This window comes from Rhinatrema bivittatum, chromosome 10 (assembly GCF_901001135.1).
Source record: "Rhinatrema bivittatum chromosome 10, aRhiBiv1.1, whole genome shotgun sequence".
Taxonomy (NCBI): Eukaryota; Metazoa; Chordata; class Amphibia; order Gymnophiona; family Rhinatrematidae; genus Rhinatrema; species Rhinatrema bivittatum.
This window is the reverse complement of record NC_042624.1, coordinates 26,441,090-26,463,188: the sequence shown is the minus strand read 5'-3', so window position 1 is coordinate 26,463,188 and position 22,099 is coordinate 26,441,090. Positions and strand designations below refer to the sequence as shown.

General features: G+C 45.2%; 1 protein-coding gene across 8 annotated transcripts in view; it reads right to left on the bottom strand.

Moving 5' to 3' along the window:
- PRRC2C (proline rich coiled-coil 2C) overlaps positions 1 to 22,099 on the bottom strand; it is a 419,385-nt gene that overhangs the window by 131,342 nt on the left and 265,944 nt on the right. For all 8 annotated transcript variants that reach the window (XM_029618671.1, XM_029618666.1, XM_029618669.1 and 5 more), the window contains 2 exons: positions 15,454 to 15,642; positions 3,995 to 4,234 (listed from right to left, as the gene is read on the bottom strand). In XM_029618671.1, coding sequence (XP_029474531.1) covers positions 3,995 to 4,234; positions 15,454 to 15,642 — 429 coding nt within the window. The remainder of the gene's footprint in view (positions 1 to 3,994; positions 4,235 to 15,453; positions 15,643 to 22,099) is intronic.

Here is a 22,099-nt window from a genome sequence, read left to right as displayed (position 1 = left end):
ACTACGAATGCTGACAAGAAGCAGTGGCTATTCCTTATTAATATTTATTTATTTAACACTTTTTTATGCCGACCTTCATAGTAATAACCACATCGGATCGGTTTACATTTAACAAGGGTATAACTGGAGCGTAACTAAAGTAAATTAAACAACAGAGGTGAATAAGGCAAAGTTACATTCAACATGGAGAAAGAACTTGGAAGCTTATGTAGCTGGAAGGAAGTAAAAGGTGGTAATAATCAAGAAAATACAATAGAGGATACGGTTTAAAGTTTAAGGTGCATTAACCTAGAGGTGCCATAGTCCATCGTTCATGAAGATCAAGGCCATCGTCCAAGTAAGAGAAGGGCAACTAGTGATTGACTGGGGGATTCCCGAAGGCTTGGTGAAAGAGCCACGTCTTGAGTTTTTTTCTGAAAGTTAAAAGGCAGGGTTCCAATCTGAGGTCTGAAGGGATATTATTCCAGATAGATGGGCCTGCGATCGAAAACGCTCGGTCTTTGGTCGAGGAGAGGCGTGTGGCTTTAGTCGGGGGAAATTTCAGAGTTCCTTTATGAATATCTCTAGTTGGTCTGTTGGAGGAGTGTAGATTGAAGGGGAGTTCAAGATCGAGTTGAAGTTGATGGTGGATGAATTTGTGTATTAGGGTGATTGATTTGTATAATATTCTAAAATTCACTGGTAACCAATGTAGGTTTCTGAGAATGGGAGAGATGTGTTCACCACGGCTGGTGTTGGTCAGCAATCTCGCTGCAGCATTTTGTATCATCTGCAGTGGTTTGGTGGTAGATTTGGGGAGGCCTAGGAAGAGGGCACTGCAGTAGTCGATCTTAGCGAATAGCAACGCTTGGAGGACTGTCCTGAAGTCATAGAAAAATAGGAGTGGTTTGAGACGTTTTAGAACCTGTAGTCTGTAGAAGCAGTCTTTGGATGAGGTGTTGACCATTTTCTTTAGGTTTAGTCGATTATCTAGAATTACCCCGAGGTCTCTGACATGAGTATGGGTGATGTGGGAGTTGTGTGAGGATGAAGGGGGGAAGTTTTCTTCCCCTTCATCCTCTTCTCCAGAGATGTATCCAAACCTTTTTTTTTAAACCTAATTACATTAGCTGTCAACCATATCATTTGGCAAGGAATTCCAGAGCTTAACTGTGTGGTGAGTGCCCCCTAGTCTTTGTATTTTATCCGAAAGAGTAAAAACCAACTCACATTTACCAGTTCAAGTTCTTTCATGATTTTGTAGATCTCTATCATATTCCCCTCTCTGCCATCTCATCTCCAATCTGAAAAGCCCTAACATCTTTAGCCTTTCCTCATTGGCGAGCCTTTCCATTCCTTTTATAATTTTGGTCGTCCTTCTCTGTACTTTCTCCATTGCAACTATATCTTTTTTTTGAGATACAGCAACCAGAATTGCACACAGTATTCAAGGTGTGGTCTAACCATTGAGCAAATCAAATGCATTATGACATCCTCCGTTTTATTTGCCATTCCCTTCCTAATGACTCCTTAGATTGTTTGCTTTTTTGATCACTATAGCACACTGATCTAATTTCAATGTAATTATGACATCCAGGTGGTAGCTCCTAAAATGGAACCTAACCATGTAACTACAGCAAGGGTTATTTTTCCCTATATGCATCATCCTGCACTTGTCCACATTATATTTCATCTGCTATATTGACACCCAATCTTCCAGTCTCGCAAAGCTCTCCTGCAATTTATCACAATCTGCTTGTATTTAACTATTTTAAATAACTGTCAATTGCAAATTTGATCACCTCTCGTCATACCTCTTTCCAGATTATTTATAAATATATTAAAACGCACTGGTCCAAGTACAGACCCCTGAGGCACTGAACTGTTTACTTTCTTCCACTGTGAATACTGATCATTTAAGCCTGTTTCCTGTCTTTTAACTAGTTTGCAATCTACAAAAAGACATCTCCTCGTATCCCATGACTTTTTAATTTTCTTAGAAGCCTCTCATGAGGGACTTTGTCAAAAGCCTTCTGAAAATCCAAATACACTATATCTACCGATTCACCTTTATCCACATGTTTATTAACCCCTTCAAACAAATGTAGCAGATTTATGAGGCAAGACTTCCCTTGGGTAAAACCATGCTGGTTGTGTCCCATTAAATCATGTCTATCTATATGTTCTGTGATTTTATTCTTTGTAATAGTTCCCCAGCACTGAAGTCAGGCTCACCGGTTTATAGTTTCCAGGATCACCTCTGGAACCCTTTTTATATATTGGGGTTACATTGGCCAGCTTCCAGTCTTCAGGTACAAAGGATGATTTTAAGGATAGGCTACAAATTACTTGTAATAGGTCTGAAATTTTATTTTTTAGTTCTTTCAGAACCCTAGGAAGTATACCATCCGGTCCAGATGATTTGCTACTCTTCAGTTTGTCAATCTGCCTACTACATCTTCCAGATTCACCGTAATTTGGGCCAGTTTATTTATTTATTTAAAAACTTTTCTATACCGTCGTTTAGTAATGCACCATCACAACGGTTTACATTGTTTTCTAAGTTATCCATGCGGTGCCAATCATCACCCTTGAAAACCATCTCCGGAACGTGCATCTCTCCAACATTCTCCTCAGTAAACACCGCAGCAAAGAATTCATTTAAACTTTCTGTAATGGCTTTATCTTCCCTAGGTGCCCCTTTAACTCCTAATGGTCCAACCGACTCCCTCGTAAGGCTTCCTGCTTTGGATATATTTTATGTTTTTATGATGAGTTTTTGCCTCTATGGCCAACTTCTTTTCAAATTCTCTTTTAGCCTGTCTCAATGTTTTACATTAACTGGCCAATGCTTATGCTTTTTCTTATTTTCTTCAGATGAATCCTTCTTCAAATCTTTAAAGGAAGATCTTTTGACTAAAATAGCCTCTTTCACTTCACATTTTAACCATGTTCGTAATTGTTTGGCTTTCCTTCCACCTTTCTTAATGCATGGAATAGATCTGGACTGCACATCTAAGATAGTATTTTTTTTTAAACTATGTCCATGCCTGATGTACACTCAACCTTTGTAGCTGTACCTTTCAGTATTTTTCTCATTTTATCAAAGTTTCTCCTTTGAAAGTTTAGTGCTAGAGCCAGGGATTTACTTAATGTCTCCCTTCCAGTCATTAATTCAAATTTGATCATGTTATGATCACTATTGCCAAGCAGCCCCACCACCATTACATCTCTCACCAAATCCTGCACTCTACTAAGAATAAGATTTAAAATAGCTCCCTCTCTTGTTGGTTCCTAAACCAATTTCTCCATAAAGCTGTCATCTATTTCATCCAGGAACTTTATCTCCCTAGCATGCTCTGATGTTACATTTACCCAGCAGAAAGGGCTAACAAATACAAAACTGCCACAAAATACTCCACCAATTCAGGCACAGGGTGAAGCCTGGGAGTCAAGTTCCTGCTATAACAGAAAGTATGTCCTGATACCTGCTGGAGACAGAGAATACTGGGCTTTTTGCTGGAGCTGCACTATGGTAATTATCAGTGATGTTGCACAAAAAGGTGTGTCCTATGTCTCCACCTATTAGTAGGTGGAGACATAGTAGTAGGAGAAACCATCTGGACTGGAGTAGCAGATAAGGACTGGTGTAGTAGGATAAGGGCAGACTAGATGTTCATTCTGGTCTGATCAAGTATGGTGGCTCTTATAATTAAAGCTGCACTAGTCTCTAGTAATGTCACTTGCAATTTGCCCCTTATCTGAGGACTCAAACTTGCATCAAGAGGTTACAATATAAGAACATGAAGCCAGTACTGGAGGAAAATCCTCATCATTTACACAGCATCCTCATATGCATTTTGCTCTTCACAGATTACTGAATGGCTTCAGAAGACAGAGGGAACAACATAACAATGGAATAGACATAGCTTTCACATATCTCCATTATACAGTATATCTGATATTAGTAAGAGCTACAATACTGCTAAAATAAGTGCCTAAAGAAGCTTAGTACCTTTGGACTGGCTCCAAATTCCGGTGCAGGCACAGCTATCATTGCTCCTATTTCTGTCACTGCTTTGCTCTCCTTCATGACGACAGGGTCTGGGCTGCGGACTGCTGCAGAGTTTGGCTTGTTCTGTCCCTCAGGCTCCGCTGGCTGCACATCTTTTACCTTTCTGTTCTTCAATGAGCGCTCTTTTCCAATGGGGCCAGGTTTATGCTCTTTGTTTTCTACTGGGCTTAGGTCTGGAAGCTAAGAGCAAACTTACAGCAATACCATCATATGAAAATCTTTCCAACCAAAGTAAGTTTTCTTTTCCTGCCAAAATCTAAAGATCCTTAGAAAGATGGCAGGGTCTAGTGGTAAAGAGAGAGATAAGAATCAATCTCCTCTTGCACCAACTGCATGAGCCTATATAAATTACTTTATCAACTTCAGCTCCAATCGTCCAGCCATACCCTGCTAAAAGCATTGCTCTCCTAGGAAACTTCCATAATATCTAGGTGCTAGAAATTTTAAGATTTGGGAGAGTGGGTGGCCTAGTAATTAGATTAAGTGGAATCAGGAAATGTGAGTTCAAATCCTATTTAAACCCCAGATACTTGTGACATGAGATAAAACGTTTTGCCTAATTCTCTCAAGACTCCCCCTTAGACTGCAAGCTCTCTGGGGTAGGAGTTCATTGTGGGAAACAAAGGAGAAGTGTTGCTCGATAGAGACTGAAATATCCCTTCTGCAGAATATACAAGCAGCAGAGAGAGAGAGAGAGAGAAAGAGAGGATGCTTTTCAAGGGGCTTTGTTCAAACAAATGGTAATGGAGTGATACTTGATTTGCTCACAAATGAGGACATCTCAAATGTCTGAGTAGGTGCCAACCTGGGCACTAGTGATCATCAGATGGTAAGGTTTGATATGGCAAACAGGATACAGACTGTCGAAATGGGAAGAGATGTGGTGTTTTTTTTTTTTTTTATTAGCTGGATGGACACAAATTGTGTTCACCTATGAAGATATTCCTATGGTGCTTGTATAACAAGCCGAGATATAAAGTGGCTTGTAAAAGTATTCAACCCTGAAAAAAAGTCATCAGATTTGTGCGGATCACAAATGACATTTACACAGATTGATCCAGATAGTATATTTACTACAAACCGGTATGCTCTTTAAGTAAATTTTCAAAGACAATTCATTATTTCTCTGCATTTTTTTGCAAAATAAAATTAAAAACTGAAAATTGCTGCTAGCATAAGTATTCAACCCTGTGCTCTGGAAGCTCCAGGTTTTCACAGATTAAAGATACTGCCCTAGCAATTGGCCTCTATGCAAGAATCATTAAAAAAGGTCAGCTTTTCTGGATAAAAGACCCCCTAATTCCAGTACCATTGGTCAGACTGTGAATCTGAAGGAAAGCTGTGAAAATGAAGACCAAAGAGCATTCTAAGGAAATTAAAAGATAAAGTTGTAGATATGCACAAGATAGGAAAAGGCTACAAAATAATATCCAAATGTTTGGATATCCAAGTGAACACTGTTGGAGCAAGTGTGAGGAAATGGAAACTGCATCCTACCACCCAGACACTGCCTAGACAAGGCCATACCTCAAAACTCAGCGTCAGAGCAAGGAGGAGACTTCTGAGGGAAGCAACAGAGGGACCAACAATCACTTGTGAAGGAGCTACAGAGACAGAGACTGGAATGGAGGTGCATCAGTCAACCACATCAAGAGCTCTGAATATAAGTGGCCTACATGGGAGGGTGTCTAGAAAGACACCATTACTGAAGAAAGTGTCTGGAGTTTGCCAGAAAGCATCAGAGTGACCCAGCTAAAAGATGGGATAAGGTTTTGTGGTCAGTTGAGAAAAACGGAGCTGTTTGGCCAAACTTCAAAGCTAATACTGCCTATTCTTCCGCAAACACCATCCCAACAGTAAAGTGTGGGGTGGCATCATCAGCACCAGCAGGGACTGGGCATCTTATTAAAATTGAAGGATGAATGGATGGTGCAACATAGGAAAATTGTTTTCCCGCTAATTTTCGTTCCTGTAATACCACAGATCAGTCCAGACCAGTGGGTTATTCATCCCTTCTAGCAGATGGGAGTCAGAGAACAAAACTTTGAGGCACTGCTACTTAACTGACAGTGCCACCTGCAGGACCTCAGTTTTAACCTGTAACTAAAACCAAGATACTTTTGAAACCCCTTCACACAGACATAGGGAACTAAAGAGTGGATACCCCTGAACTATAAACCTCGTTAGTCAAGAACCAAACAAGACAAGGAAGTGAATCCCATAACTGCCCTCTAAGAGAAAAAGTCTTTATTAAACAGAAAAATTCTGCACTGAGCAGCAAAACGACATAAAATCAGTCTTTCGGCATCAAACGGGAGGGCCTCTGGACTGATCTGTGGTATTACAGGAACGAAAATTAGCAGATAAGAACCAATTTTCCTTTCCTGAACATACCCACATCAGTCCAGACCAATGGGATGTATCCAAGTACCCCTAAACTGGGCGGGCCCCCGAAAGACCTGTGTGCAGGACACTCTCCATGAAGTATGGCTCATCCTGCGCCCCGACATCCAGACAATAATGCCTGATAAAGGCATGAACCGAGGACTACACTGCTGCCCTACAAATCTCCTGTGGTGACAGAAGTTGACACTCAGCCTAGGAAACAGCCTGCACCCTAGTGGAATGTGCCCACAAACTGACAGGAATTTGTCAACCCTTACAAAGGTAAGTTGGACAAATGTCTTCCCTAAGCCAACGAGATATGGTAGCCTTAGAAGCTTCGTCCCCTTTCTTCATCCACTGAAGAGAACAAACAGATGACCTGAGCCACTTTAGACTTTTTAGCTGCAGGGGCCCATGGGCAATCCCCTGCCCACCGTCTTCCTCCACTTCTCCTAGCCAGGTAGGCCTTATGGAGAAGGAGAATAAAATCTGGGGAAAAATCCCCGGATTCCAGGGGACTGTCAGCCGCCTCACCCTCCACTTCCAAGGCATCCTGCCTGATCGGGGGAAGAATTGCCTGACCGCTCTGCGGTCTCCTGCACTTCCTTCCCGGCGGCAATGGGAACAGACTGTGCTGACCTCCTGCTGCAATTTCCTGTGCGGCTTGAGGGGTCGTCCTGCCCCGAAACACACGCCGGGCAGAGGGAATGTGAGTTCAGACCCACTGCCGCCGCGCCACATGTGCAGCAGGCGGCCATTTTAGTTTTTAGTGCCATGTATTCCGATCGCACCACACAGTGCTCCCCCACGAGGCGTGTTGAGTGCCAGACTCGGTCCCACCGAGTTGCCGCCAGGAATAGATAAAATCCCCACCAGGGAATGCCTACAGAGTCCAGTCGGCCCCAACAGAACACAGGACTACACAAGGAACAAGGCCCTGTGGTTCCCTCCCGGCACTAAAATCTCAATCGACCGCGAACCCCCAGGTTAACAGCCAGGCGACCGCCACTCAGACCTGCACCTCCTGCCGAAGTTCCTGCTAAGCTCTGCTCTTCTGCTTCTTGTACGCTGTTTTTTTTTTGTTTGTTTTTTTTTTAAACAGGGAATTTAAAGAAACTTTATTAAGCGGGTACTTCCATGTCCAGAGGAAGAAGGGTGAGAAAGTGCCTCAGAGGGTTGAGGGAGCCAAGACTCCTGGGCTATCGGATCATTCGGTATACTGCGGGTGAACCAAGTCAGGGGTATCCAACCCCCCCCTCCCTCTGGGCGGCCCGGCTCCACCTGAGGGATGGCCCATGAAGATGCCTAACACCTCAGGGAGCATCTGTGATCTGGAACCTAAAACTATTGTAAAACAAAAAAATAATTTTCCTTTTTTTTTTTTTTTTAAACCAACAGCCTGCAGGAGCAGCTCTACCATCTGCTGGAGTCAGAGAAATACTGAGGTCCTGCAGATGGCACTGTCAGTTAAGTAGCAGTGCCTCAAAGTTTTGTTCTCTGACTCCATCCGCTGGAAGGGTTAAATAAACCACTGGTCTGGACTGATCTGGGTATTTTCAGGAAACAGGGAGATACTGCAATACAACCTGCTTCAGTCTACTAAAAAACTAAAACTTGGGAGAAAGTTCACCTTTCAGCAGGACAATGATCCTAAGCAGAAGGCCAAAGCAACACAGGAGTGGCTGATCAACAAAACTGAATGTTCTACAATGGTTAAGTCAAAGTCCAGATCTCAATCCAATCAAGAATCTGTGGTACTACTTGAAAATTGCAGTCTAAGCGTCATCCAACCAACCTGAACAATCTGGAGCAAATCTGGCAGGAAGAATGGGCAAAAATCACTCCCAATGTGCAAAGCTAGTAGAATCTCAACAGACAAAGTTATTGCAGCAAAACATGGATCTACCAAGTACTGGTCTGAAGGGGTTTGAATGCAAGCAGCATTTTTCAATTTTTAATTTCAATTTATAAAAAATGCAGAGAAATAATGAATTGTGATTTTGAAAATTTACTTTAAGAGCACACTAGTTTGCAATAAACATACTAACAATCTCTGTGTCCTTTGTAATCCACACAAATCTGCTGACTTTTTAGGGGGGAAGGGGGGGGGAATACTTTTGCAACCGTGTATTGAAACATGTATTATGTTATGATCCAACTTGAACAGTATAACTGAGTGGGAAGAATATACATTTTTGTAAATAAAACTTAATTTTGCCATTTTTGATGTATTTTCATCTGATCTCTTATAAGGAGGAACTGGATTTCTATCAATTTTGTTTGAAAGGAATGGTCTAATATTATACAATGTGAATAAATTTGCATTTTTCATTGGTTAGAGATATAGTTAATGGAGAAATTACTTACCTGATAATTTCGTTTTCCTTAGTAGAGACAGGACAGATGGACTCAGGACCAATGGGTATTGTGCTCTTCTGCTAGCAGATGGGAGACGGAGTCAGATTTCAAAGCTGACGTCACTCTAGATCAGAGCTTTCCAAACTGTGTGTCGGGACACGTTAGTGTGTCGCCTGCAGTGTGCATGTGTGTCGCGCAAGCCCGGTCAACTCTGATGCGAGTTTGGGCTTTTTTTTTTTCTAGAGATTCACTTTTTTTTTTCAGTTTATGGGTTGCTTATTATTGGGTGATTTTTGCTGTCAATCGCGTTTTTTTGGGGGGCTTGGTGGGTGGAACAAGCCCAGCCATCCTTGCATTGGCTGCTGCTGTCGATGAGGCCTGGCCATGAGGAGTACTGACTGCAAGCAGCAGTGTCTGGTGATCATGGAAGGGAGTGAAGCACTTAACTGGCAACAATCAAAAAGACGAGGTACATGAGTGTGGGGGCCAGACATGTGCTGGGGGGAGAGAGATGAGTGAGTGGGGGGCAAACGTGCTGGGGGGACAGACATGTGCTTGTGGGGGCCAGACATGTGCTGGGAGGGAGGAGAGAGATGAGTGTGTGGGGGACAGACAATTTGTTTTATTATTGTTTCTCATAAATTATAACAATAACATGAATCTTGGAATATATATTTTTAATATAAATTTAAGGTTTTCATGAGATAGGTTGTGTCGTGAAACATTTTATTTATGTATATATTTAAGGAAACATACATAAATTGTCGAAATATGTTTCGTTCGTTTAACCTTTAACCTCTGGTTTACTAGTAGACTGAATTACCGTGTCGTGAAATTATGTTTGTCTAAAAAGTGTGTCACCAACATGAAAAGTTTGGAAAGCTCTGCTCTAGATATACCCCTGCAGTAACCTCAGCTCTTCAGTATTCTCTTCGAAAAGCCACTGTGGATATATCTTTGCTTAAATAACTTGATTAAACTTGAATAAAACGTGAACTGGTTCAACTAATTTCCAAACTGGAGACCGCCAGTGCACTCAACCAATTAATGCCGACACTGGACAAACTGTGGGTGTCTTGAACTAGGGGGTAGGCTGCCGCTTACCCATATTTGCTTAGTCTCTAGGTTTGCTATCCAAGGTTCTCCTTTTCCGGGGCAGCCATGGGCAGGATGCTGAGTCCATCAAGAAAACAAAATTATCAGGTAAGTAATTTCTCTATTTCCAAGTGTGTAGCCAGATGGACTCAGGACCAATGGGATGTACAAAAGCTACTCCTAGACAGGGCGGGAGGCTGCCCGTGGCCTACTTAGTACGCCCTTGCGAAGGCTGCGTCTTCTCAGGCCTGAACATCCAGACGGTAGAACCTGGAGAAAGTATGCAAGGAGGACGACGTCGCCACCCGACAGATCTCGGTGGGAGAAAGCAGCTTGGTTTTTGCCCAAGAGACTGTCTGGGCCCTAGTAGAATGAGCCTTAACTTGTAGAAGTAAGGGCTTTCTTGCCGCTATGTAGGCTGCCTTAATTACTTCTTTGATACAGCGGGCTATGTTCGCCCACGAGGCCACTTCTTGTTTCTTCCTGCTGTGAAGAATGAACAAGCAATCCGTTTTGCACACCGGTTCCGATCTTTCCAGGTATTGCATCAGGAGTCTGCCGACATTTAGATGGCGAAGAAGGTGTGAGTCTTCAGAGTCCTTATGTTCATCCGGAGATGGAAGCGAGATGGTTTGGTTCAAGTGAAACTCGGAAACCACTTTAGGTAGGAAGGAGGGTACAGTGCCCAGTTGTATGGTTCCAGGCATGAACCTAAGGAATGGTTCCCGACAAGATAGTGCCTGTAGTTTGGAGATGCGACGAGCTGAACATATTGCTACCACGAATGCCGTCTTCAATGTTAAGAGGTGTAATGACAGACTGCATTTTGGTCTGAAGGAAGCCCCAGCTAGGAAGTCTAATACTAGATTGAGATTCCATAGAGGCACCAGCCACTTTAAGGGTGATCGGAGTTGTTTAATCCCTTTCAGGAAGCAGGACAAGTCCGGATGGGTTGATAGCCGGATACCGTCCATTTCTGGTCTGAAGCAGGCCAGTGCGGCTACTTAGACCTTGAGGGAATTGAGACACAACCCTTTCTTCATACCGTCCTGTAGGAACTCCAGAATCATGGGAATCTTGGCTGTCCGCGGGAGAATCCCGCGGTCCTCACACCAGGCTTTGAATACTCTCCAGATCCGTATGTATGACAGGGATGTGGAGAAATTGCACGCTCAGAACAGAGTGTCAATCACGGCCGTTGAGTAATCGTGCTTCTTCAGGCAAGTCCTCTCAAGGGCCAGACTGTAAGAGAGAATCGAGATGGATCTTTGTGGAGAATTGGGCCCAGAGGGTTCCCCGCAAGGAGTCTTTGCATGTCTGCGTACCATGGTCATCTTGGCCAATTCAGGGCCACTAGTAGAACTAGTCCCCTGTGATGTTCTATCTTGTGGATGACCCTGCCCAGTAGTGGCCATGGGGGGGGGGGGGGGGGGCGGGGAAGGTGTACAGTAAGTCTTCCTCTGGCCAAGTCTGGACGAGAGCGTCTATTCCTTGGGATTGTGATTCTCATCTGCGGCTGAAGAACCTGGGGAATTGGGCACAGACAGGTGGCCAGTAGATCCATGGCTGGGAGCCCCCAGCAATCTATCAGTTGGAAGGCTGTGGCCAACAACATCCATTCCCCGAGTCCAGGCTCTCTCTGCTGAGGAAGTCTGCTGAGATGTTGTCTTTTCCTGCGATGTGGGAGGCAGAGATCCCTTGTAGGTTTATCTCTGCCCATGCCATGAGAGGGTCTATCTCCAGAGACACCTGCTGGCTCTTGGTTCCTCCCTGGCAGTTGATGTAAGCAACCGGTCATGTTGTCTGACATTATTTGAATTGCTTTGCCTCAAGAGTCTGTGGCTGAATCACAGGCATGCTAGGCTGACTGCTCAAGCTTCCAGGCGGTTTATATTCCATTCCGCCTCTTCCTTGTTCCATTGTCTCTGGGCCTTCAGTTCCTGACCATGGGCTCCCCACCCTTACAGGCTCGCATCCATGGTGAGCAAGACCAGTTCGGTGGGGACAGGTTTACTCCTCTGTTTAGATGGTCTTCCTGTAGCCACCATTGGAGTCGAGAACGTACCTCTGCTGGTAGTTGGAGTTGAATTGAGTAGTCCTGGGACAGTGGGTTCCATCGTGACAGTAATGAGTGCTGGAGCAGGCGCATATGGACCCTTGCCCACGGGACAACCTCCAGGATTGATGCCATGAGGCAGAGGACTTGAATATCATCCCATACCCTTGGGGTGTGCATTGGTCATCAACCGTCGTAATTGTTCCATCAGTTTCCTTCTCCTCAGAGGAGGGAGGAAGACTTTGTTCTGTTTGGTGTCGAAACCTGCCCCCAGGTACTCTAGCGATTGAGAGGGCTGCAGACTGCTCTTGCCCGTGTTCACGACCCAACTGAGTTCCTGCAGTAGGCTCTTGACTCTGCTGGTCACCTGCCGGTTCTCTTTCGAAGACTTTGCCATGATTAGCCAATCGTTCAGGTAAGGGTGTACCAGAATCCCTTCCTTCCTCAGTTGACGCCACGACCACCATGATTTTGGTGAATGTTCTGGGGCGGATGCTAGGCAGAAGGTAGCACTCGGAACTGATAATGGTGATCCAGTATCGCAAAGCGCAGGAAACGCTGGTGATCCTGATGGACTGGGATGTGAAAGTAGGCTTCGGAAAGGTCAGGGAGGTTAGAAACTCTCCCGGTTGTACTGCCATTATTACGGAGTGAAGAGTTTCCACATGGAAATGTAGAACCCGAAAATGATTGTTGACATTCTAGAGGTTCAAGATGGGCCGGTATGATCCTTCCCTTTTGGGAACGATAAAATAAAAGGAATAGCGCCCCGTATTTTGTTGGGGCATGGGAACTGGAGTTATTGCCTTCAGACTGAGTAGTCTTGTTAGAGTGGTTTCTACTGCCAGTCTCTTGGAGTGGGAGTGGCAGAGTGACATCATAAATTTGTCTCAATGGATGCTGTGGAACTCCAGAAAGTAACCTTCTCGAATAATATTTAGAATCCATTTGTCCAACGTTATCTCGACCCATCTTTGGTAGAAGAGGGCAAGTCGACCTATATCCTCTTCCTGTGGATGGGTCGGCCCATTCTCATTGTAGAGCACGGCTGGAGCCTGCCCCCAGGCCTGCTCCCTTCTTGGTCTGTCTGTTCTAAAAGGGCTGAGACCTTCCGGGGGGACGAGGTGCCTGGAACGGCGAGTTCCTGTAGGGTCTAAAGTGCTGCGATCCTCTGCCCTTGGTTCTTCTGGGGGAGGGATGCTGAGATCTTTTATTACTATCTTCTGGTAGCTGAGGCACTGGGGATTTGCCCCATTTGCTGGCTAACTTCTCCAATTTGCTTCCCAACAAGAGAGATCCTTTAAAAGGCATTCATGTGAGATTCGCTTTAGATGTCACGTCCGCAGACCAATTCCATTGCCATAGATGTCTTCTGGCTGCCACTACCGAGGCAACACCCCTGGCTGAGGTGCACACCAGGTCTGAGCTTACGTCTGTGAGGAAGGCTGCTGCAGGTTCCATTGTCTCACTGGTATAGGTTCTGGAGTTATTTGCCTCTCTCGAGAGGAGCAAGCAGGAACAAGCCACCAGTGTGCAGCAGGAAGCAATCTGCAGTGTCATTGCTGTTGCGAAGGCCTGTTTAAGGATGGATTCCAATCTTCTGTCCTGAGTGTCCTTCAATGCAGCCCCTCCCTCAATGGGAATCGTTGTTTGCTTTGAGACGGCACAGACCATAGCGTCCACTTTCGGGAAATGCAAGCGTTCCTTGGTTGCTGGTTCTAGGGGGTATAGGGCTTCCAAGGTCCGACCCCCTTTGAAGCTGGCCTCTGGGGCATCCCATTCCAGGATGGCTTCCATCATTGGAAAGTAGCATGAGGCCTTACGAAGGGACACCAAGATGGGGTTCTTCTTTGGTTCTGCCACAGGGTACGTGCCAGGAATAGCCAGCGTCTTCACAGTCTGGGTAACAAGGGCTGGTAATTCGTCCTTGTGGAAGAAGCGAAGCATGGTTCGGTATGGTTCCATTCCTGGAGGGATTTCTCCTTCTTTCAGGGAGTCACTCATCATCTGAGGTGTCTGGGTCCCTGTTAAGGAAGTTCTTGGTTAGGCGAGGCATGTCTCGAGGCATCTGAGCCGGAAGGATCTTGTGCTTGGTTGAGCACTGGTTGAGCGTGGGGCGCAGCTGGGGCTGATTGCGCCTGAATGAAGGCTTGCAGCCCTTGGAAAAATTCCAACCAGGAGAAGGCCCCTGGGTCCATGTTAATCCCAGGTGGAGTTGAAGTAGGGGCCCCAGAGGTGCCCTCCTGTGCGGAGGACATCTCAGAGATGCAAAGGTCCAGGGAGCTATCGTCAGTAGTTCCGGAAGCATCTCCCACAGAAAGGGACCAGGCTTTGGTTTCCCCCTGGGCTTTTTCGCAATGTTGACACAGGCAGGACTCTAATTCAGGCTGTGCGACTTATGTGGCAGGCTGTGCAGCGTGCCTTCTGGCCTTCTTGGGTGCCGGTGCCATTATCTCTATGTGTTTGCATGCGTGCAGTTGTAAACACGGCTGTGTATGGAGTTGTGCGTGCAGCTATGCACACATATACTGGACACGCGCAAGTTAGGCGCCTCAGCTGCCTGGTCTGCCCCGCGCATACCACCGGTTAAGGAGGGAAGATGGCACCAACGATCCCCGCGCGTAAGATGGTGCCCCCCCCCCGAGGGTCTCCACATGTGTGGACCCTTGCACCGTTTCAGGGCCTAGCCCAAGCAAGGCTACTTAACCCGATCAGTGCTCCCTTCTAACCATGCTGGGATGGATTCTGTACGGCAATCCGAGCTGTGTAGACCGGAGACCTGAATTTAAAGATTTTTCCTTACCTGGTCTGGCGCTTACCGATCGTGTGTCGGTCTCCAGCTGTGGGGGGAGGGAATTACTTTCACCGCCACGCTTGTTTATGCTCCCGCTGCCTTTCAGCCACACTGGGGGCTAAGTCCACGCCGGTAACTGGCTGCCGGACCAAGGCACACCTCTGGGGGATATCAGAGATCGCCTCAGGTATTCTCGCCTGGGGGAGGGACCCTTAGGTATCACTGCAGGAGAGCGGGGCTCAATCTTCCTTAAGGTAAATTTTGTTTCTTCTTTACTGTAATTCTTAACACTATTCTAGTGTGTGGGATAGTGCCCACATCTGCTAGGAGACAGAGATACTGAAGAGATGAGGTTATTGCAGGGGTATATCTAGAGTGACGTCAGCTTTGAAATCTGACTCCGTCTCCCATCTGCTAGCAGAAGAGCACAATACCCATTGGTCCTGAGTCCATCTGGCTACACGCTAGGAAATGCAAAGGTTTTTTGTAACCACTGGTGTCCTTTCTAATATAAAAAGATATCAAAGTAAGGACATCTCACAGCATCTCTAACTTCTTGAAGTTCACCGTCTGCATGGTAAGCAATCTGAAATCAGAGCCTGTAATGATGTCTTTTATAGTGTATACAGATGTCCAATAAGTGGAATTGTGCATAAAAGACAGAATAATGGAGAGGCTGTAGAACACAAGTGCCAAGATGCTCTGTATTACCTTCTGTGCCTTGATGGGTCCTGCTCGAGGTTGCTTTTGTCTCTGCTCTTTGGGCTCTGGAAGTTTTTCTGAAGGCTTCTCAGAGATTACAGGGATCACTTCATTCTCAGAACCACTGCATGCTGGTGCCCCAAACTGAATTGACTCTATTCCAAGCTCCAGTCTGCTCTCTTGTCCAGTCTTTGCTCCCTATAACATTTTATCAAAATAAAAAAGATTTACAAATCTACACCATCATCTTACTAAAATGTTCCTAGCAAAATACAAAAGTTAATGCACAGCACAAACTACTGTTACCAGCAAGCTGCTCTGTTGACAAAGAGTAGCAGCTTTGCAGTAAATGGAGCAGGGAACACAAATGTCCCTGCAAGGGTGAACACCACTAGCACAGAATATTAAAGAGTCCTGTCTCAGAGAAAGCAGAGTTGCTTACCTGTAACAGGTATTCTCCCAGGACAGCAGGATGTAGTCCTCAAATGTGAGTGACATCACTGGACGGAGCCTATCACGGAAAACTCTGTCAAAGTTTCTAGAAACTTTTGAATGGCACAGCATGCCATGATCCCTGCAGTCTCGTTTGTAGCAATAAGTGCGAGCGAAAAAACAAAATAATAAAATGTTTCGGACCCAACTCCGCAGAGTGGTGGGTGGGTTTCATGAGGACTACATCCTGCTGTCCTGGGAGAACATCTGTTACAGGTAAGCAACTGCTTTCTCCCAGGACAAGCAAGATGTAAGTCCTCACATATGGGTGATCAGCAAGCTACAAGCAGACTCGTATTTGTATGGACCAACAGCGTACAACTTGTGCAACAGGCACAACAACTGGCGTACTGTTGGGAAAAATGAGACAGCTTGAAAATCACAGCAGATTGGATGTGGAAGGAGTTGGGATTATACTGGAAATAAGTTCTTCAAGATGGATTGGCCAAAGGCAGAGTCTTGACGTCCTTCCTTGTCCAGGCAGTAATGTGCAGCAAATGTGTGAAGAGAGATCCATGTTGCAGCTTTGCAGATGTCAGCAATAGGTACTGAACGGTAGTGTGCTATCGATGTTGACATAGCCCTTACTGAGTGCGCTTTTACTCGTCCTTGGAGAGGAAGGCCTGCTTTCTCATAGCAGAATTCGATACAGTCTGCTAGCCAATTGGAGAGAGTTTGTTTGCCCACTGCAACTCCTGGCTTGTTTTTGTTAAAAGAAACGAAGAGTTGGGTGGGTTTCCTATGGACTGCAGTGTGGTCTAGGTAAAATGCAAGTGCACGTTTACAGTCCAATGTATGCAAAATTCTATCACCCTGGTGAGAGTGGGGCCTTGGGAAGAAAGTGGGCAAGACTATGGATTGGTTTAGGTGAAAATCCGTTACTGCCTTAAGTAGGATTTTGGGTGAGTGCGGAGGCCCACTCGGTCATGCAGGAACCTTGTGTAGGGCGAGTATGTGACTAGGGCTTGTAACTCACTGACCCTCCTAGCAGATGTAATGGCTACTAGGAAAAAAGACTTCATGTAAGAAATTTTACATCACAGGAATGCAAAGGCTCAAACAGGGATCGCATGAGCCTTGTAAGCACTACATTTAGGTCCCATTCTGTAACCAATGGTTGAATGAGAGCTTAAGTTGAAGTAAGCCCCTCATAAATAGACTCACTAGGGGTTGCGCTGTTAGTGGGGCATCTCCTATTCCTTTGTGGTATGCCGGAATGCCACTGAGGTATACATGTACAGAAGATGTCTGGAGACCAGAATCTGAGAGGTGCCATAGATAGTCTAACAGATATGGACTGGGGCAGGAAAAGAGGTCAATACCTTTTTGAGTGCACCACTTGGTAAATCCACCCGTGAATCTTACCTAGAATGGTAAGATTCACGTGTGGAAAGCTTTCGTGAAGCAACGAGAACCTGAGAGACTTAGAAGTTGAAAGACTTGAGTGGTTGTAGGATCAAGCTTTCAACATCCAAGCTGTCAAGGCAAGGGTTTGTAGGTTTGGGTGGTGTAATTTGCCGTGATTCTGTGTTATGAGTCTGGTGCCCAGACGAATGGGTTTCTGGGTCGAGAGATCGAGAAATATGGTAAACCATACTTGTCGAGGCCAGTACGGGGCTATGAGGATTACTGACCCTCTGTCCTGTTGTAGCTTCACGAGAGTTTTGGCTATGAGCGTATCGGAGGATACGCATAAAGGAGGCCTTTGTTCCAGGGGCGAGCAAAGGCATCCCTGGTGAACTTTTGTCGACTGCTGTGGAGGGAGCAGAATCTTTCCACTTTGTGGTTCAGTTTAGACGCAAAGAGGTCGATGGTCAGTTGACCCCAGCGATGAAAGATTTTGCTCGCTATACAGGGATCCAGAGACCATTCGTGGGGGTGGAAACGTCGACAGACTGTCCGTAGGACATACTGTATGCCTGCCAGATAAGTGGCCTTGAGATGCATGGAATGTGCCAGGGCCCAGGCCCAATCTGCACTGTTTCTTGGCAAAGCAGATATGAGCTGTGCCTCCCTGTTTATGTACCACATTGCTACTATGTTGTCTGTTTGTATCAGCACAGTCTTGTGTGAGAGGCAGTCTTTGAAGGCATAAAGGGCATAGCGTATCGCTCAACGTTCTAGAAAGTTGATTTGTGACTTTGCTTCGAGCAGGGTCCACGTACCTTGCATTTGGAGGTTGACGTAAGCTCCCCAACCCAAGGTGGATGCATCTGTAGTCAAGGTTACTTGAGGTGCTGGTTGCTGGAACGGTAGGCCAGTCTGTAAGGCAGGTTTGCTTGTCCACCAGCGAAGTGAGACGCGTAACTGGTGGGTGACTCGTATTAGGGACGATAGTGGCTGAACAGCATGGAGCCACTGAGATTTCAAAGTCCATTGACTCCTTCTCATGGCTAATTTTGCCATAGGAGTAACGTGGACTGTGGACGCCATGTGGCCCAGTAGTGTAAGAAATTGATGGGCAGAGGCTACTTTGCACATGCTCAGAGAATTTGTAAGTTTTGCAATGTTGTGTGCACAGTCGTTCGGCAGAAAAGCTTTTGCGACTGTGGTGCCGAGGTCTGCTCCAATGAAGGTGAGGAGCTGAGACGGGTTCATATGTGATTTCTGATAGTTGATTAGGAATCCCAGGGAATGTAACAGTCATGGTGCTTTTTACGGCAGGAGGAGCTCCTTGCTTGGATTGGCTCCTGATGAGCCAATCGTCTAGGTAGGGAAAAACATGAATGCTGTTTTTTCTTAGATGTGCAGCAGCTACTGCAAGGCATTTTGTGAACACCTGAGGTGCTGAAGCCATTCCGAATGGTAGAACGCGATACTGGAAATGTTTTTGCCCCACTATGAATCGTAGATATTTTCGATGTTGTGGGGAAATGGGGATGTGAGCGTAGGCGTCTTGCAGGTCCAGAGAACAGAGCCAATCTCCTTGTTGTAATAAGGGAAGAATGGTCCCGAGGGAGACTGTCCTGAATTTTTCTTTTTGAAGAAATTTGTTGAGATTGCGTAGGTCTAGAATGGAACGGAGGCCGCCCGTTTTCTTTGGAATTAGGAAATAGCGGGAGTAGAACTCTCTGCCTTGTTGAGACCGGGGAATGGTTTCGACAGCTCTGGAATTCAGCAGGGTGGAAAGTTCTGATTCTAGATGTGATGTGTGGTTGTTATGTGACCACAATGGAGTGGGTGGTGAATCCGTTGGTATCGTGAGAAATTTGAGACGGTATCCTCGGTTCATGATGGCTAACACCCACTGATCCGTGGTTATAAGACACCAGTTTTGTATGAAATAATGGAGGCAACCTCTTACAGGCAAGTCTGGTCTTGGATTGTTGGAGTGGCTGCTGTTCTCTGGAAATCTTTCAAAACCCAGATGCCAGTCCTGTTTGCAGGGCTGGTTGAGTCCTGGTTTATTTTGTCTGGCGTGAACATCCCCCTCCTACAGGCAAGTCTGGTCTTGGATTGTTGGGAGTGGCTGCTGTTCTCTGGAAATCTTTCAAAACCCAGATGACGGTCCTGTTTGCAGGGCTGGTTGAGTCCTGGTTTATTTTGTCTGGCATGAACATCCCCGTTGAGGTTGTCTTGTAGGTCGCACATTAGATGCATGTGGGTAGTATTGACAAGGTCGGTAGAAGGGTTTTCTAGTGTCTCTTCTTATGGGCTTTTGAGCTGAGGATGGATGCTCAGCCGGTAACTTTGAAAGCTGGCGTAGTGTCTCATGATGGTCTTTTAACTGAGACAGCATCTTGAATTTTATCACCGAATAGGTTGTCTCTGGTGCATGGAAGCTCTGCCAGCTTATCTTGCACTTCTGATTGGAGATCTGAAGCTTTATTTTTTTAAATTCTTTATTTATAGACTTTTCTAGATTTTACAAACCAATTACCAGTTCATAACAGTGATAAAGGATATTCCACATTCAACATTTTACATCTTACAGAAATTATCCAAAATATCTTTCTATTGATAAAATCCTATTTTACAATCAATGATTCTATTCTTGGGCTAGAATAGGGGAGTTACAATATATAGATAATTTATAAAGAAAACATAAGATTAAGTGATCACAAGACTTCTGCTGTACTTATAGTTATGACTCTGGGGATGATGTAAGATGTTTTTTTGAATCTATAAACCTTGCTAACTGGTCTGGAGCAAAGAAAAATTACATTCATATCTCCTTTTTACTAGACATTTACAAGGAAAACAATAAAAATGTATATCCTAATGCAATCACGTCTTGACGAAGTAGTAGGAAGTTTTTACGTCTTTGTTAAATAATTAACGCAAGGTCTGGAAATATTCTAACATTCAAATCATGAAATTTTCTAGGATATTTTCTAAAATATATTTTCATTATTTTGTTTACATCTGAGCATGTAATTAGATAGACCAACATAGTTTCCTTATCTATTACCACAAAATCTGAGTTCTCTAGAAAATTTGTCAAGTCATCTTGGAACGGTATATTGGAATCTCTATTTACCCTTCTAGAAATGGGCAAGAAATAACAAGTATTCACTTCTGGCATATCAGAATCCGTAAAGCCCAGAGTCTCACAGAAAAGAATTTTAAGAGTAACATATGGTGTTTCTCCTACAGAGATCTGAAGCTTTTAACCAAGCTGATTCCTGTAGCTGACATTTTAAGCACTGATTCCTGTAGCTGACATGCGTGCAAATGTTTTGAAGGAATCATATGCCGCTTTGACCTCATGTTTTCCTGGCTCAAGGCCTTTTTGTATAATGGCATTGAGTGGTTCTCTGTTGTTGTGGAAGATTGTCTGTTATATCCTGTACCTGTTTCCACAGGTTCCTCTGATACTGTGTCATGTAGAGTTGATAGGCTGCTATATGTGACACTAGCATGGAACCTTGGAAGATCTTGTGGCCTAATACGTCGAGAAATTTTTGTTCTTTCCCTGGAGGCTAGAAGAATGAGGGTTTTGATTTCTGGCTTTCTCCTCCACTGATTCCACCACCACTGATTGATGTGGTAGTTGTGGTTTTTGGTGTCTGTTGTACAAGGTACATTGCATCTGTTCTTCTATTAATGGGTGGAACTGTACAGGGTTGTTCCCAAAGATGGTGCTGTAGATCTAAAAGCATTTCATGAACCGGTATAGCCATGACTTCTTTGGGGGCATCGACAAATTGGAGGACTTCCAGTGTTTTGTGTCTGGTGTCCTCTTCTGTGACCAGGTCAAATGGTATTGTTTCAGACATTTCTTTTATAAAATTTGCGAAAGATAGGTCTTCTGGGGGAGATTTTCCTCTTTCCTCCTGTGGAGAAGGCTCTGATATGAGATCATCTGTATTTGTGTCCGTATTCACATCTTCCCATGGATTATACTGGGGTTCTAAATGGGACCCATGTGGAGGAAGAATATCCTGTATAATAGGACGTTTTGGCATCGATGAAATTTTTGATGCCTTTAAAGGAGGATACTTTGGCATCGATGGAGGTAAGTCAGGCATCGATAGTGATTCAGACGGCATCGATGGTAATCGACGTCCGGTGTCCCCCGATGGACCGGGCAGAGGCATCGAAGGAAGTCTCGGCCGGTGGGGTTTTGGAAGTCCTGATGGACCAGTAAAGGATCCTTGGCCAAGCCCTGCTGCAAGAAGGACAAAACGTGTGGAAAAGAAACCTTAAGCGGATTCAGACCCTGTTGCCCGCACCAGGACTCAAAAACCTTCCATACTCTGGAATAAGCAAGGGAGGTAGCCGGTCGCCGAGCTTGAAGCAGTGTAGCAATAACTACACTGACCAGTCGTCCAGATAAGGACGTCAGGGAAGGGTCCGAATATCCCTTCAGATGCAACCGCCGCCTTTCAAAAGCCAGGCCGTGAAACAGAAGCGATCTGCCCGATCCGAAAATATGGGACCTTGACGCAGCAACCTCTGCAGGTGGACTAGATGCAGCGGCCAGTCCACCGCTAGATGAACCAGATCTGCGAACCACGTGCGCCACAGCCACTCTGGCAGTACCAGCACCACCACACCTGGATGAGCCTCTACCGCCTGAGGAGCGGCCATGGAGGAAAAACAAAGGAGGATTCTGGACAGCCACAGGCACACCAGAGCATTGAGGCCCATCGTCCCGGTCTCCCTCTGTCAACTGAAGAACTTTTCCGTCTTGGCATTGGCTCTTGTTGCCACAAGGTCC